This window comes from Orcinus orca, chromosome 12 (assembly GCF_937001465.1).
Source record: "Orcinus orca chromosome 12, mOrcOrc1.1, whole genome shotgun sequence".
Taxonomy (NCBI): Eukaryota; Metazoa; Chordata; class Mammalia; order Artiodactyla; family Delphinidae; genus Orcinus; species Orcinus orca.
This window is the reverse complement of record NC_064570.1, coordinates 35,616,253-35,635,105: the sequence shown is the minus strand read 5'-3', so window position 1 is coordinate 35,635,105 and position 18,853 is coordinate 35,616,253. Positions and strand designations below refer to the sequence as shown.

Here is an 18,853-nt window from a genome sequence, read left to right as displayed (position 1 = left end):
TTACATTAGAAGTTTTTGAACTGCATAGGTCCACTTATACACAGATTTTTTTCAATAAATACGAAATACAGTACTATGCCATCCATGGTTGGTTGAATCCATGGAGGGCCAAGTCTAAAGTTATACACAGATTTTTAACTGCACAGGTGCCAGTGCCTCTAAACCCTGTTTTGTTCAGGGCTCAACTGTAATTGGGAAAAATTAGCAATATATGCTATCTATTTTGAACATTAAACTATGACATAGAATTCTATTTCAAAAGTAGTTCGCTTTTTTACATCTTTCAGGTAACTTTCCTTTTTCACTTTGAATTTCTAAATCTAAAGGAGTTTTAAAAGGTTTTTGAAGGTATTTCAGTTCTAAACTGAATTGCGTTATGGTATGGTTGGGTCCTCAGTACTGTTCATTAATATGTATTCTTGTGGGTTGTTACAATTCTCCACCCTTTGCTGTTTTGTGTGTTGGTTTTTATCCTTATTCCTAGTTTGTAGCATCTCATGTGGTGTAGACAAACCTGAAACATCCAAAGCTTTTTCCTTTTGTGCTAAAGAAGATCTGAAAAATTTAATTAGTCCTAATATGACAATGTTGTATGATGTTTATGCCAACTATCACCAATATCGTCAATAATGAGGAAATTTTTTTCATGTGTGATTCAGATATACTTCCTTCAAAAGAAGAGAAAAGCAAGACTCCACCCATGTTTCTGTGCATTAAAGTGGGAAAACCAATGAGAAAGTCCTTTGCCACTCACACTGCAGCCATGGTCCAGCAGTATGGCAAACGACGAAAGCAACCAGAGTACTGGTTTGCTGTTCCTCGGGAGAGGTGAGTGTGAGCTAGAATGGGAAATCTGTTGGTCAAGTAGATTCTAATTGCATCTTGATTTTTAATTTAATCTTGAAATAATTTTATTCTTGAATAATAGGTTTTTCTTAATTGTACATTTTAGAATTTCTAGAAGGATATTATTTCAGTAGCTTTCTGCTAAAGGGTGTTTTCAATATAGCAAATTTGAGATCATCCTAGGTACTATGTGCCGAACCACTTTCAAAACTTTCTACCCAGTTGAATTTTAAATGAAGGAAGATTGAGATATTCTAAAGTGCCAGTAATTGCAATTGCTATTCTGTTGGGAATAAAGGAATATGATGGAGCAGATCCAAACCCCAAGTGCAATAGAGAGGCATGATTGTAATTTTAAAGTGCCTGTTATTCTGGGGGGACTAAAGATTGCTTTCGCCTTATGGAGAAAAGTATCTGTGACTCAGCAGCGTGAGAAGTGTAACATGAGATCACCTGGGTACGCTCGAGGGGCTATATACCTATAAAGAGATTTGTGTTTTTAAATTGCCAAAGAAGAAAATTTATTGGTGATGTGACAGTCTAGGATAGCAGGGATAGTGACATAGACATTCTTCAGCAGTAGGTCACTGAAGACATCTTTATAATAGAAATATTTAGGAAATATTATTTTTAGAAAAAATTGTTTTTCTTTTGTATGTAATAGAATAAAATATACTTTCTTTACAAAGGCCTTGCAATTAGTTTCCAAAATTGTTAAATTCACACATTTTTCCTTCTCCTAACTAGTCATCAAGGCATACTTTTTGGCTAACGTACCTACCAAGAACAAATACTTACTGAGCTTCCATAAGCATGAATCTTTTTTTTTTTTTTTAATGAACTTTCCCCCTGATATCTCAGTAGTGAAGAGGTCATTTCATTTATTTATTTGGCTGCACTGTGTGGCTTGTGGGATCTTAGTTCCCCAACCAGGGGTTGAACCCGGGCCCACAGCAGTGAAAGCACTGAGTCTTAACCACTGGACCACAAGGGAACTCCAAAGCATGAATTTTTAATAAAGCAAAATTAAATTTCAAGCACGAGCACACCTTCTGGCTGATTAGTACCCAGAATGATAATTCTCATCGAGTTGCCTGATTTTAATAAATCATAGTTTAATGTGAAGATAATTAATAGGATTTTAATGAACAAATTTGTTAATATTTTTTCTGGCTTTAGACACAGACCCATGTTTACATAGACGTTAAACATAATCTGTTTCCTATTTACAAAATACACTCCTGTCCTGTGCTTGCAGCCCCAATGCTATCTCCACGAAACTTTAAACTAGGGACACTGAGGAGATACAAAGAAAATATGTGTCTTTCACATTTCTTCTGTTGAAATATTTTTAAATAATAAATTTCTGAAATCCTGTTAAAATCAGTGTTCTAGAATCAGATGTCATAGATGGACAAACTGATTTTAAAGGTGGGGAAAACAAAGCACTGAAACTTTCAGCCACATTTAGGTTATGTGGATTCCTCATCCGTCAGGAAAACTACCTATCATATGTTTTTTTTCTCTGGAGAAATGTACTGTTTATAATATAAGGACATTAGGATTTTTCAATTTTATTATCTTTAATGAGACTTGTGCATACCAAGGAATCTTCTAGAGTAAATTTTTTGCAGTCTCACACATGTAGTTATTTTACTGTCATTCTTTAACCCAGAATAAGTCTGTAATGCTGAAACAGTACTTCTCTTTGACCTCATACAGAGGTGGTTTTTGTGAGCTTTTTAAAGTAGGTCACTTGTTGAATTCTATTACATTGTGTTTTATAGTGTCCATGATTTATTTGTCTTTGGCTAACAAATAACCTGACATTCTTAGTTTTCTTTCTTAAGCTAATCATTAATTAACCAAAGATTTTTCTGGGAGACATTATCTCACTATGTTAATGATTTTTTGTATAGATGTTAGGAATTTTTTTTCTGTTGTTCCTTTATGTATTTCCATCTCTACCTACCCTTAAGAAAAGCTACATTTTAGTTTAAGATAGGGAAAGATGAAGAAATTCTATAGTTAGCTCCCACCCAGAACTCCAAGTGCACAAGAAATAAAAGTTCATTTTTATTTCCAATTTATGAAATTCTTCAGGACTTTAAGGTCAACAAAGTCCTTAAGGAGCTAGGAAGTGGCGTGCAGTGCTTTTCTCACTCTGATGATAATTTCTGGATTCCCTTGCTACATCAAATTGAGCATTTCTTCTTGACTTTCTATTTAATGGGTCTTCATATCATTGGAGTTTCAGCAGCAGAGTGAAGTCGCCCTAGCAGTGGCTTTCTTTCTAGGTCATAAGATGCTCTCATAGACCTTCTGTGTGACAGTGTACTCTCATGGGCAGGTTTCTTTGGCTCATGCAATGCACCGCAGCTCCTTAATGTTTTCCTGTTGACATAAGTTCACAAACATGTTTCACTATTCCTCTCTATTGTTCCTAATCAACAGCAGATTAGATGATACAGAGAATGGATCAGTGATCTGGAAGACATAATATAGTGGAAATTATCCAATAAGAACAGCAAAAAGAAAAAACTTTAAATGCAGGTAGTTTAAGGGACCTCTGGGACAATATCAAATGCACTAACATTTGCATAATAGGGGTCCCAGAAAAAGAAGAGAGAAAGGGGCAGAAAACTTTTCTGAAGAAATAATGGCTGAAAACTTTCCTAACCTGGGGAAAGAAACAGACATCCAAGTCCAGGAATCACAGAGAGTCCCGAACAAGATGAACCCAAAGAGATCCATACCAAGACATAATTAACAAGGCAGAAGTTAAAGAGAATTTTGAAGACAGCAAGAGAAAAACAACTAGTCACATACAGGGGAAGCCCCATAAGATATTAGCTGATTTTTCAACAGAAACTTTGCAGGCCACGGTGTGTGGCAGGATATATGTAAAGTGTAGAAAGGAAATATACTTAAAATCAAGAATACTCTACCTGGCAAGTTTATCATTCAGAATTGAAGGAGAGATACAGAGCAAACAAGCAAAAACTAAAGGAGCTCATCACTACTGAACTAACAGGTCTTACAAGAAGTGTTAAAAGGTCTTCTTTAAATGGAAAAGATAAGACCATAACTAGAAATAAAAATATATATGAAAGAAAAAAATCTTACTGATAAAAGCAAATATATAGTAAAGGCTGTGGATTAACCACTTAAAAAGCTTCTGTGAAGGTTAAAAGACAAAAGGAGTAAAATCAACTATAACTACAATAAATGGTTAAGGTATACACAAAATAAAAGGTAAAATAGGATGTCATAAAACATAATACATGGAGGGGAGTGATAAAAATGTAGTGCTTTTGGGATGTGTTTGAACTTACATGACTATCAGCTTAAAATAAACTATATATACATACACACATGTATATGTGCATGTGTGTGTATGCATATGTATATATATGTATATACATGTACATACACACATATGTCAATATGTATGAACCTCATGGTAACCATAAACAAAAACCTACAATAGATACAAGCAAATAAAATGAAAGGAACCCAAACATAACATTAAAGAAAATTACTGAACCACAAGGGAAGAGACCAAGAGAAGAAGAAAGGGACAGAAGAACTACAAAAACAACCAGAAAACAATGAACCAAATGGCAATAAGTACACACCTATCAATAATCACTTAAATATAAATGCAGTAAATGTTTCAATCATGAGACACAGGGTGGCTGAGTAGATAAAACAAGACCTGTCTATATGCTGCATACAAAAGACTCACTTCAGCTGAAAAGTTTTTCCTCTAAGATCAGGAACAAGGCAGGGATACCCACTCTTGCCACTTTTATTCAACATAGTATTGGAAGTCCTAACTACAGCAATCAGACAAGAAAAAGAAAAGTCATCCAGAAAGGAAGAAGTAAAACTGTCACTATTTGTAGATAACACAATATCATATATAGAAAACCCTAAAGAGTCCAACAACAACAACACAAAAACCTCTTAGAACTAATAAATGATTCAGTAAGTTTCAGAATACAAAAATCAATATACAAAAATCAGTTGTTTCTGTATGCTAATAATGAATTATCAGAAAGAAATTAAGAGAATAATTCCAATTACAATTGTGTCAAAGAGAATAAAATGCCTAGGAATAAATTTAACCAAGGAGGTAAAAGACCTAAATGCTGAAAACTATAAGACTGACGAAAGAAATCAAGGAAGACACAAATAAATGGAAAGCTATCCCATGCTCATGGATTGGAATAATATTGTTAAAATGTCCATGCCACAGGTTCAATGCAATACCTATCAAAATTCCAATGGTGTTTTTCATAGAGATAGAACAAATAATCCTAAAATTTGTATGGTACCACAAAACCCCCCAAATAATCAAAGCAATCTTGAGAGAGAAGAGCAAAGCTGGAGACATCATACTCCCTGATTTCAAACTATAATACAAAGCTATAGTAATCAAAGCAGTATGATACTGGCACCAAACATACATAGATCAATGGAACAGAATGGAGAGCACCAAAATAAACCCACATTTTTATGGTCAATTAATTTACAAAAGAGGAGGCAAGAATATGGGGGCAAAGACAGTCTCTTCAGTAAATGGCGCTGGGAAAACTGGACCACTTTCTTACACCACATACAAAAATAAAATAGATTAAAGATGTAAATGTAAGACCCGAAACCATAAAAGTCGTTGAAGAAAACATAGGCAATAAGCTCTTTGACATCGGTCTCAGCAGTATTGTTTTGGATATGTCTCCTTGGGCAAGGGCAACAGAAGCAAAAATAAACAAATAGGACTACATCAGACTAAAAAGGTTTTGCACAGTGAAGGAAATGATCAACAAAATGAAAAAGCAACCTACTGAAAGGGAGAAGATATTTGCAAATTATATGTCTGATAAGGGATTAATATCGAAAACACATGAAGAACTCAAACATAAAGAACTCATACAACTCAGTATCAAAAAAGATTTCAGTTAAAAAGTGGGCAGAGGGGCTTCCCTGGTGGCGCAGTGGTTGAGAGTCCGCCTGCCGGTGCAGGGGACACGGATTCGTGCCCCGGTCCAGGAGGATCCTGCATGCCGCGGAGCGGCTGGGCCCGTGAGCCATGGCCGCTGAGCCTGCGCGTCTGGGGACTGTGCTCCGCAACGGGAGAGGCCACAACAGTGAGAGGCCCGCGTACCGCAAAAAAAAAAAAAAAAAAAAAAAAGTGGGCAGAGGATCTGAATAGACATTTTTCCAAAGAAGACATACAGATGGCCAACAGGCATGTGAAAAGATGCTCAAATTGCTAATCATCAGGGAAATGCAAATCAAAATCATGATTAGAGGACTTCTCCGGTGGCGCAGTGGTTAAGAATCTGCCTGCCAATGCAGGGGACACGGGTTTGAGCCCTGGTCTGGGAAGACCCCACATGCTGTGGAGCAACTAAGCCTGTGCGCCACAACTACTGAAGCCCGAGCGTCTAGAGCCCGTGCTCTGCAACAAGAGAAGCCACCGCAATGAGATTCCCGCTCACCGCAACTAGAGAAAGCCCGCGCGTAGCAACAAAGACTCAACACAGCCAAAAATAAATAAATAAATTCTAAATCATGATTAGATACTACCTCACACCTGTCAGAATGGCTGGCATCAAAAAGACAAGAAGTAACAAGTGTTGGTGAGGATGTGGAGAAAGGGAAGTCTCATGCACTGTTGGTGGGAAAGCAAATTGGTACAACCACTATGGAGAACAGTATGGAGGTTCCGCAAAAAATTAAAGAAGGAACTACCACACAGTCTAGCAATTCCACTTCTGGGTATATATCTGAAGAAAACAACACTAAGTCAAAAAGATGTATGCATCCCATTGTTCACTGCAGCATTATTTACAATAAGGTATGGAAGCAATCTAAGTGTCCATCGATAGATGAATGGGTAAGGAAGAAACACAATGGAATATCCCTCAGCCATAATAGAAAAGAATGAAATTTTGCCATTTGCAACAATATGGATGGACCTAGAGTGTGTTATGCTAAATGTAATAAGTAAGAGAGAAAGATAAATACTGTATGATTTCACTTATATGGAATCTAAAAAACAATTCAAATGAACAAACATAACAAAACAGAAACCATCTCACAGATACAGAAAGCAAACTGGATGGTTGCCATGGGGATTGGCAAGATAAGTGAAGGGGATTAAGAGGTACAAACTTCCAAGTATAAAATAAGTCCTGGGATATATGTACAATACAGGGGATATAGTCAATAATACTGTAGTAATTTTAAAGATCAAGATGGTGGAGTAGGAAGATACTGAGCTCATCTTCCCCCATGAACACATCAAAAATACATCTTCAAGTAGAGCAATTCTCACTGAAAACAAACTGGAAACTGGCAGAAAGACTCCTGTACAACCAAGGCTGTAAAAAATGATCCACACAAAGGAAGGGAAGAGAAACGATCAGGTCGGGACCTGTGCCTCTAGGAGGAGACACAGAAAAGGAAGGAGATTACATGGGCTGGGAGATCCTCCCTGAGGAGTGAGCGGTTTGAACCACATATTGGGTGCCCCTGCCCTGGGGTCCAGTACAGGGAAGATGATACCCCTTGGCTTGTTTGAAGACCAGTGGGAATAGCAGGGGGGCTGCGGGGAACTTAGACTCTGCTCCTGAAGAGCGCGCACACACTTGCTTTCTCCTGAAACAAGGCGGAGGAAGCAGACTGAAACTGCTCAGGATGAAACTGCCCAGGATGCTGACTGGTTTCCCATGGGCAGTTTCCCATGACCACCTCAGTGCACGTCTGGGCCCCTCTTGTTCTCTGATGCAGCTCCCTGCTAGGGCTAAGGCTGCTCTTGCCGAGGAGAGCGCACAGTTGTGGGGAAGGAGCCAGCTTGGACCTGGCACTGCCTCTGAATGCAGAGAGAGGAGCCATTCCCTGGTGCTCATGGAACCAGCAGATTGTGTGTGGTTTGGAGTGCTGACTGGCACAATGGGGCTGCCCACTCCAGGTGCCCGCTCCAGCCCCTTGCTCCTCTGGGGCAAAGGTGCCGATGCTGGGAGCAGGGAGAGCACACACTTAGAGGGAACAGAACCAGCTCAAACCTGAACCTCAGTGCTTCTGCTTCAGCACCTTGGGACCTGCCCCTGCCCCCAGTGAGGAAGTGTCAGCCACTGAGCACAGGAGAAGCCCCAGCTCACACCTGGCTCTGGCTCTGTTGCTTCCATCGCCAGCTCCACCTCCCACCAAGGTAAGAGCTGCCAGCACACCCTGGGGAAAGACATGACCTGTGCTCATTTCATATCTAGCTCTCCCACCAAAGCCACATGCAGACTGTGTCGGTATGCTTCCACACAAGGGCATCCCGTCAACACCAGGATAGGTAACTGTTTGACCTAATTTCATAGAGACAGAGAAAGTTGTTTCAAACAGCAAAACAAGAAAACTCCCTTGAAAAAACAACTAATGAAACAGAGATAAATAATTTACCAGATAAAGAGTTCAAAACATTAGTAATAAGAATGCTAACTGAACTAGGGAAAAGAATGGATGAACAGAGGGAGAATTTTAACAAGGAACTAGAAAACAAAAACCAGTCAGAACTGAAGAATTACAATAACTAAAATGAAAAACATACTAGAAGGAATTAACAGCAGACAAGGTGGTACAGAAAAACACATGAGTGATCTGGAAGATAGAATAGTGGAAATCATGTAATCAGAACAGCAAAAAGAAAAAAACGAGAACAGTTTAAGGGACCTTTGGGACAACACCAGGCATACTAGCATTCACATTATAGGGGTCCCAGAAGGAGAAGAGAGAGAAAAGGGTCAAAAATGTATTTGATAAAATTATGGCTGAAAACTTCCCAAACCTGAAGAAGGAAAGATATATCCAGATACAGGAAGCACAGAGAGTCTCAAACAAAATGAACCCAAAGAGACCCCACACCAACACATCGTAATTAAAATGGCAAAACTTAAAGAGAGAATTCTAAAGGCAGCAAGAGAAAAAGAGTCATGTACAAGTAATCCCCATAAGGCTATCAGCTGATTTCTCTGCAGAAACTTTGCAAGCCAGAAGGGAGTGGCATGATAAATTTTAAGTGCTAAAAGAGAAAAACCTACAACCGAGGGTACTCTACTTGGCAAGATTGTCATTCAGAATAGGAGAGATAAAGAACTTCTCAGGTAAGCAAGGAGTTCATTAATACTATACCAACTCTAAAAGCAAATGTCAAAGGATCTTTTCTAAGTGGAAGAGAAAAAGCTTCAACAAGAAGAATTTATAGAAAAGGAAAAATCTCACTAGTAAAGACAAATATATAGTAAAGACTGTGGATCAACCACTGAAATAAGCCAGTACGAAGATTTATTTTTAAATTTTATTCATTTATTTGTGGCTGCATTGGATCTTTGTTGCTGTGTGCAGGCTTTCTCTAGTTGCGATGAGCGGGGGCAACTCTTCGTTGCGGTGCGCGGGCTTCTCATTGCAGTGGCTTCTCGTTGCAGAGCATGGGCTCTAGGCACGCAGGCTTCAGTAATTGGGGCGCACGGGCTTAGTTGCTCCGCGGCATGTGGGATCTTCCCGGACCAGGACTCGAACCTGTGTCCCCTGCATTGGCAGGCGGATTCTTAACCACTGTGCCACCAAGGAAGTCCCGGTAAGAAGATTAAAAGATGAAAAATTGTAAAGTCAACTATAACTACAATAAACAGTTAAGGGATAAACATGAAGATGTAAAATATGACATCAAAAACACAAAATGGGGGGGTAAAAATGTAGATCTTTTAGAATGTGTTGGAACTTAAATAATTACCTGCTTAAAACAAGTAAGTGTACTTATAGGTCAACATACATGAGTCCCATGGTAACCACAAATCAGAAATCTACAATAGATAACTTTGTATGGTGACAAATGGTAACTAGATTTCCTGTGGTGATCCTTTCCTAATGTATAAAACACCAAAGCACTATGTTGTACACCTGAAACTAATATAATATTGTAAGTTATACTTCAATTTGAAAACAAAACAACAACAACAAAAAACCCCAACACTATTGCTCCTAAAGGAATATTTTATCGGGAAGATAATCCTAAATTGATAAAGTACCACAGGCAGTAAGGTGGTTGTTATTGACAAGCATCTATTTTTTGCACCTTTACTCTGTGCGAGCCTGTGCCAGAAGCTATCTGATGTCTAAGAAGACAGAATTGTGTCCTGCCCTGGAAGAGGTATGGCGCCTTGGGTTGCCCTGCTCTGGCCAATGGAATAATGAGCCCCCAAATTGGACTGAGATGAATGAGAATCCCTAGGAATTGTGGGCCCTAGAATGAGATACATTATCCATTTGAAACATGATTTCCTAATTTGAAAAACGGGTCATGGTGAGGGTTAAGTAACTAGATCATAGTTGTACAATTACTGAGTGTGTACGTCCTGGCAGGCACTGGGCTAGTTATAAATGAGTAAGACTGGAAACCTACCCTGAGGATCTTGTGAAAACAGTTCCTCGCACTTTCTAGAGACAATATAGATTGTATTCCAAACATTTGGATACTCTTCTAGATAAAAAATACAATTGTCTTTTTTCCTTTCTTAACACTGAGATATTTCCTTTCTTAGAAAGAACCAATAATTCCTATTCAAATTAAAAGTTTTCTTTTTTTCAATTATTTATGGCCTCAATCTCTGAAGTGTTTCATAATAATTGATTTCATAATATCCAGCTTCTAAAATAAATAAGATGGAAATGGAGTTAACTGGGAATTATGTAGAATTTACCAAATCATGTATAAATGTTTAATCCAAGATGAATTAATTGGTTAGTGTGATTTGTGTAATAAGTAAACTAATAAGAGAGGGGAAGGGGGAAAGAGAGAGCCCGTGGGTATTTTTAAATGTGTTTAAACTTGAAAATAATTATGCTAAGATAGTTTTAGCAACACTTGAACATACAGATAAGCAGGAGGGGAGAGGAAGGTAGAATCTATTTTGCAATTTGGTTTTTTCCCCACTTAATACGTTATGCATATTTTCCACATTACGTACTACTATACTATTATATGTATATGAACAATAAAATTAGTAGCCCCCATTATGTTTCCTGGTTGATTTAATTATGTTTCTGCTTTGTATATAAGGTTATTCCAGTTTTTTTTCCATTATAAGCAACGCTATATTAAACACCTTTGTAAAATTATTCGGGTTGTCTTACCAAACCAAAGGGTACGTGTAAGGCGTTTAAATACAGGTTGCACAGGAAAGTGTGTGGCAATTTATACAGCACCAGCATGAGTGCCCTTTGCCCCACATACTGGGAAATCTAAGTGGTATGATTCTCTATCCATTTGGTAGAAGAGAAAGGAAGCAAATGTAGCTTTTTAAATGTTTTATTTTAAAGTTGAGTGAACACTTGTTATATAACATTTGTTACGGAGTCAAGTGAGTAGTGGCCCGAGGATTTTTATTCTGTGTGACTCTTTTAATGAGAAATTAATTTATACCTTGATATTTCTATTTTGTAATATATATTTGTTAAAAATTATCTAAAATACCATGTTTCTCTAATCTGTTTCTAATTGAGATCAACAAGCCCTTTGTTTTACGTGGGATAATTAACATTTTGTGCCTGCCCACATTTAGAGTAAACTCATCATATATGTTAAGTTGATTCTGTTTTAGAAAGCGTGGTATTTCCTTACATAATGTCAAGAATAACTGAGGTTCCCAAGCACTTTGTAATGGTTGGGATTTTTTTTTTTTAATACTTACAAAATTTAAGTTATGTACCCATGAGCACACAGGTGTCTGTCCTTTTAAAACGTGCTATCCATGTCATATGCATATTTCTCAGATCCAATACGTGAGCAGTAGGTACTTCCTGCAAGTGTGTGTATTCTCTCTCCAGGGTTCTCCATGGTTGCCTACCTCAAAGAGTAGAACCAAGTGTTCAAGCCCCCATTTTTAGGAAGGGTGCCTTTTCTTTAGGTCAGCATTTCCCCCAAAGATATTCAGTGGAAAGCTCATCCCATGGATAAGTAAGTAATAAGTATTTCATATTAAATATGTTTCATTGCTAGTCCTTAGCTCTATCTAGAGTTTCATACTCATAGTTACTGTTTTCTAAATAGGATTTTGTAGGAATTTCTTAATTTTATTTTCTACTCTTTACTGTTTTTCCTTGTACTGATATAATGGAATATAATTGATTTTTTTAAAAAAATTTGTCTCTAATCACATTTTAATTTTATGAGATACTTGGATATCTCTATCTATCTATCTAGAGACCATTTTAGTCCAATCTTTGTTGGTTTTATACTGTAGTAAATACAAATTGAGATTTATTTCCCTTTTTCACATTTCTAGAAGTAGCAGCCAAAGACACAAAGACCCTTTATGTAACCTTTTGTCCGTCAAAGCTATCTTACATTGTTAGGAGGGACTGGTTGATGTCAGATCCTAGTCAGGATCTACCTTTCAGCTCTTCTTTGTATTTTCCTTTTGTCTTTAAAAAATATTCTGTCTTAGTTGTGGAATATTTAGAATAAATTCTGCAAGTCATGAGTACTGAGCTTTTCATGATGTGCTGTGTATCTGAAATCTTATTCATTTTCAAACTATGGGTCTAAGCATCTTGGGACCCTTATAGAATTCTGGTGCTTGAATTGCAACTTTGTAAAGTGCATCAGATCATTCTGGTTGAGCACCTACCTTCACAAAGATGCTTTTACGATATCTTCATCCTCTAAAGTAGGATTGCCACTCTTAGAAACTCAAAGGGGAGTAGCAAAGAAACTAACTCACCAGCTGAACTATCCATTTCCCCAGCTCTAAGTCAGAGAGCCAAGAGGGCAGGCAGGGCACTCGATACCCTCCTTGACTCTGAGCCGGTCGTGGTACTCTGGATGCTATTTTGCATGGGTTATCTCACTTAATACTCATGATAGTTCTCTGAGCCATGTGGCGTTATTCCCCATTTTACCAATACGAAAACTGGGACACACTGAGTTTCAACACCTTGTTCAAACTGGCAAACATCAAATCCAGGATTTATACTCAAGTCATTTTGATTTCAAATCCCATTCTCATAACCAGTTTCCAGAGCAAGTAGTCGAAACTGTGTTGATTATACTCTTTGGGCTAACAAATCACTGAAATGGGAGTGGGAAAGGGATACTTCATACAGTCAAAGTCATTTCTTGGCTAGTGAGGGAATGAAAATTTGCAGTATCCTCAAATTTATTCAACTCGGACTTTGATCAAGTGCCTTGCGTCTGGCTAGATATGTTTCAGCGGTTATGGGGAGAGGAAGTGACTGGTATTTTATGGGTGATACTCTATGGGTGCTCATTAATTGAACTGAAGTAGTCTAATCAGAACATTGTATGGAAATAAAGGGCTTGACTAAAATGTCCTTTCTCTGATACTCGATGTCTTAACTTAGTTCAGGCTGGTTCTAGCATTGGCTCATTATTAGAATGAACTTTTATGTGCTACAGTGGTTATCTGACCAAAATCAGACAAACAAACAAAAAAACCACATAATATTCCATCTTCTGAAGATCCAGGTACCTTATTTTATATGACTATTACTGTGAACACAGCACTTTATACGTAAACTATAATTTCTGCTTCTCTAGTTACTCCCCTTAAAATCTATTTTTTAAAAAAATATTTATTTATTTGGCTGCATCAGATCTTAGTTGCAGCTCATGGGATCTTCGTTGTGGTGTGCGGGCTTCTCTCTAGTTGTGGTGCGCGGGCTCAGTAGTTGTGATGCGTGGGCTTAGTTGCTCCATGGCTTGTGGGATCTTAGTTCCCTGACCAGGGATTGAATCCGCGTCCCCTGCATTGGAAAGTGGATTAACCACTGGACCACCAGGGAAGTCCCCCCCTGAAAATCTATTTTGTACCTTATGGCCACATCTTCTAAAAAGATATTTTGATCTTGTCACATTGCCCCCAAAATATCTTAAGCCTTCAGGATTCAAGTCTAAACCCCTTGTTTGTTTTTAAAAGCTCTTTGCAGACTGACCTACCTTTCTAGCTTTTTCTTGATCTGCCTGAATCTGGGGTTTTACTGGAATTAGTCGTTTTATGGGCTTTTCGCAGTAAGTCTAGGACCTTTCTAGCTTGGCACCTCTAAAAATACTATATTCTTGAATTCAGGTGGTTCCCTTCTTTTCTCTACCTGCGTAAATCCTTGTTTCCCCCAACAATACACCCTGCAGTGATCCCTCTGTAGACTGACAGTTACAGCCCTTTCCCAGCCTGCACTTGACAGGGGAACAACCCTCAGGTACTGAGGCACTGGGGAGAGGAAGTGAAGTCCGGCACCTTTTCCCCTCACAGGAGTGGTCATCCCCAGTTTCCAGATTCAGGCGTGTTGGGGACTGAAGCCTGTGGCGGAGTGTATTCTGTTTCACAGATATGAAAGTATATGGCATTAACAAAGAATTTATGGCTTAGATCAACGGGTGCCAAATTTAGCTTTGTAATAAACTCATCTAGAAGCCTTTAAACATACAAAGTACCCAGGTCCTTCCCTGAGCATCCTGCTGCTTTGGATTGGTGAATCTGCGAGGCATTCTCCCGTTTGTGATAAACAAATGGGCGTTACTTTGTTCTTATTTGACTTTGTTTTGCAGCATTTGACTCCATTGACCATCCCTCATTTCTTTAACACCTTCTTTCCTTCTATCATCCCTTCCTAGTTTGTTTCTTCATTAAATGTTACCCTTTAAATGACTCTTTCTCTTCCTCATTGTATATACAGTTGCCTGCACCTAATTCTTTTTATTATGTGCCAATCATTTTCAGCTATCTTTAGTCTAGAACTTTCTACTGAGCCCCAAACACATACATACCTAGTAACCTTCAATATTTGGATCATCCATGGATCAAACAAACTCAAAACAGATGATGCTCTAAACTGGGCTTCTCATTTCAATTTTTTTTTAAGAAAAAGTTTGTTCTTTTTCCTTAGGATTTCGGTCTTACTCGCGGCACGCGGGATCTTAGTTCCCCGACCTGGGATCGAACCCGCGCCCCCTGCAGTGGAAGCGCGAGGTCTTAACCAGGGAAGTCCCCTTATTTCCATCTTTGCCCCTGCCACTGTCCCCCTAGCTCCTGCTTTCTGTTTTCTCCATCACAGTAACTGGTACCACCAGCCTTTCAGTCCCCAAAGCCAGAACATGGGCATAATCTTGCTTCTCAGTCATCTCCCCACATTGCTCAGTCACCACATCCAGTTTATTCTATCCATTTAACATCTCTAGGATCTCTTGCTCCCATTGTGACCCTTCTGTGTTTCAGTATTAAGAAACATGAATCAGACTTATTAGCTGCTTGCTTGGGTGCCCACCCCCCTACCCACCCCACCTAAGTGCACAAATTAGTTCAAATATCATCTCTAAGAACTTCCCCCGTCTGGTTTAGATGCTGCTCCCCTATACTTTCACCTCTATCATAACACTTACTACATACATTCTTCTATAAATGTGGACTACTTGTGGCTTTTTCCTCCTGGACTTTAACCTTCTGAGGGCAGGGACCAAGTCTTATGACATTGTGTCCTAGAAACAGCATAAGGTCTAGAATATAATATATTCCTAAATGTTAGTTGGATGGGTGCATGAATAAATTAGCCTATAGTCTAATAGATAAAAATGCTTAAATAACTTATCACTTATAATTAAAATAATGCATAGACTTTATATAGTATTTAGAAGAATATAAAAAAGAAAACAAAAAGTTTATAATTTTGTTACACAAAGATAACTACAATTTATCTTTATTTTTGTAGCCTTTCAGCCTTTTTCTATGCATGGATTAATGTAATGATAGTGTATATATATACAATTGTGTATGTATAGATATACACACACTCTTTTGTAAACTGCTTTTACTTAAGAGTATCCTTCTCTGCCATTAAATATTCTATCTGCATGCATTTAGTGAGCATGTATTACTTTTGTTAACAAGAAGTAAAATCATTAAAAAAAAATCATTAAAAAAATTGATTCTCCTATTAAACTCACTTTACAATGGGAAGATAGCCAAGTCCTAAGGACCCTCATGAAGACTAAGCAAAATGCTCTTAACATTTTCCTTAGAGAAAAAAGGGTGAATTAAAGGAATCACAGACTGACCTAGTTTTCTACCATGGAATCTTTAACCGTAGTTAATACTAGATTTTCTGATCAAAAGTTATCTTTTAATGGGATCAGAGCTAAATTGAAATCTTTAATACTGTCAGTGACAAGAAGACCATAGTGCTGAATAATCTTTAAAGTACTATACTTTCTAGAACAACTTAGGCCATACTTAGCCAAACCAGGTATGTTTCAGAATACAAACCTGGTGATTTTTATGTCATTACTGTAGTCTTATAATGATGTTTTAAGGTGAGAATGTCACTAATAAAGACAAAATTCAAACAGGCCTCCAAAATAATTCCTTAAAGGAATTATCTTTCTCTCTTTGTGTTTAACACAAGTTCTAAGTTTGAGGAAACTACTGAACAAATATAAGTGATAGGATTATTAGTTTCTTATATAAATATTCTCACTTCTTTGTTTTTTTAATACTTTAAAATGGTTTGAAGTGATCTTGCTTCCTCTCATTCTTTTCCTGGTCATTTTACCTTTGATTCACTGACTGAAAGTTCTAGAAATTCATCATCATTTTCCAGAAGCACCTTGTTAGGCAGCCACCCCTCAGTAACTTCACTAACCAGCTTTGGCAAATGCCTTGAGTTAATCAGTGACTCTACAGTCAGACCTAAGCACATGAAGAAATAACCCCCTTTTTAAGCGAGTGCTCTACTGTCGTGGCTGTGCTTTCTGGTGGAGGAGTGAGCGCCAGTGCTCTGGAGAGTAGCTTGTCGCCTGTTTCCACTGCAGGATAATTAGTCCCTGCCGATGGGTGCCGCACATAGCGTTTGGGAGTAAGTATGCAGAAACAGTGATTATTGCAACCTAAATATTTTCGGGGGCCAGATGGAAGGATGGAGGGAGGGAAGCTTAGGGGCCAGTGTTAACTACCTGCTCTGGGAATCAGCTGCTCGGTAACTCGCGACCTCCAACCTAATGCTGTTATGTGGGAACGTCAGCCTGGTGTTGCTACATCTTCCCATCTGTTTCAAAAGAAATTGAATTGTGGATTATGTGTGTCAAATCTCCCCGATTTTATGGTGTTAGCCACTGTTTAATTTAAGAAAAAAAAATGGTGAGCAGTCTAAAAAGCACCACAGGCTGCCAGCTGAAGGCCTCCAGCATTGATATTAACATAAACTTTTGGGTTTTACTTATTTTTTTAAACATTTATTTATTTGGCTGCGCCGGGTCTTAGTTGCCACAGGCTGCCAGCTGAAGGCCTCCAGCATTGATATTAACATAAACTTTTGGGGTTTACTTATCTTTTTAAACATTTGTTTATTTGGCTGCGCCAGGTCTTAGTTGCAGCACGCGGGACCTTTGTTGCTGCATGCAGGATCTTTAGTTGAGGCATGCGGGATCTAGTTCCCTGACCAGGGATCGAACCCAGGCCCCCTGCATTGAGAGTGCAGAGTCTTAACAACTGGGCCACCAGGGAAGTCCCAGTTTTTACTTATGTTTGAGTGATCCTTTTTTGTAACTATAACTTTTGATAGTGATTCTCAAAAGATTCCTATTATTTTTGGTGAACTAGAACAAAGCTTATTTAGTTGGTGATTTTTAAATAATGTTTTCTTTTCATAGACACACAAAGAACCTTTAAGAATGGGCATTACATCAGGGCATTACTAACCATTGATTTCCTCTGGAGTTGTAGTATATTGGCTCCAGAAGGGGCCTTACAAGCAAGTAAAATAACCCCTTTCTTTTTTTTTTTTGGACCACGCCACATGGCATGCGGGATCTTAGTTCCCCAACCAGGGATCGAACATATGCCCGCTGCAATGGAAGCATGGAGTCTTAACCACTGGACTGACAGGGAAGTCCCTAAAATGACCCCTTTCATATAAGGACCTTGGGTCAGGCCACTGAGGGTGGGTTGTTTTTTTTTTTCCTTGCGGCACGCGGGCCTCTCACTGCTGTGGCCTCTCCCGTTGCGGAGCACAGGCTCCTGACGCGCAGGCCCAGCGGCCATGGCTCACGGGCCCAGCCGCTCTGCCGCACGTGGGACCCTCCCGGACCGGGTCACGAACCCGTGTCCCCTGCATCGGCAGGCGGACTCCCAACCACTGCGCTACCAGAGAAGCCCGAGGGTGGGTTTTAAAAGGTGATAGTTTTCTAGTAACGACCTCTGTGGTCAAGAGTGCTTTGCCTTATTGGGTTTCTCTGGCTGTATTCAGAATGGAGGAGCCTGGGAAGGTTTTAGGCCAAAGTGCATTGAAATATCTTTAATTTACAATCAATACAAGTGAACGGTGGGACTGCATACGTATATAGTTCAGTACTCTCTAGGTCACATTTTCTCTCTTCTTCCCTTTCCTTATCTTATTTCCTATTCTCTGTGCCATAATGTACTCTGAAGTATATTTTTAATGAAATAGTTATTAAGTTATTTAGTAGTTCCTGCTTATAGTTTTGAAATCAAGTGAGTGATTTAGGGGTTATAGCTTGCTGTGTATTGCCCCAATTTCTTTTCTTACTGGTCAGGTGACCTTTGATAAGACAAGAGTGTCTAACTGCTTCTGGGTCATTTTGGTCAAGTTTGTTAGTTTATGTGGTAGCAGGATTTTAGAGAATCACACGGAAGGGACTTTCTGAAAGATCTGTTCGAAAGTAGAATGAACTTATACATTTAATGCTCCAGATACCTATATGAGGAGCTAGGTTTTCTTATCTTCATTTTAGAAGCTCAGGGAGATTAAGGACCTTTCTCTAAGCTTCCAGCTGCTAACAAGTGGCACCAACTTGGGAGGTCAGGTCTTTAACTTAGAAATGTGTGCTTTTTGTACTTTACGTCACAATTATGTTAAAAAAAAAAAAGGGAAAAAAGCAACAGTAAATAAAATCCCACCATAACTAGTAGTCTTGTTTGAT

The 18,853-nt window shown here is 38.6% G+C and overlaps 1 protein-coding gene across 5 annotated transcripts in view; it reads left to right on the top strand.

The window, feature by feature from the left end:
* The window catches only part of NCOA7 (nuclear receptor coactivator 7), a 155,082-nt gene that overhangs the window by 108,578 nt on the left and 27,651 nt on the right, over positions 1 to 18,853 (top strand). For all 5 annotated transcript variants that reach the window (XM_033407794.2, XM_004263853.4, XM_012536286.3 and 2 more), the window contains one exon: positions 660 to 828. In XM_033407794.2, the coding sequence (XP_033263685.1) occupies positions 660 to 828 (169 nt within the window). The remainder of the gene's footprint in view (positions 1 to 659; positions 829 to 18,853) is intronic.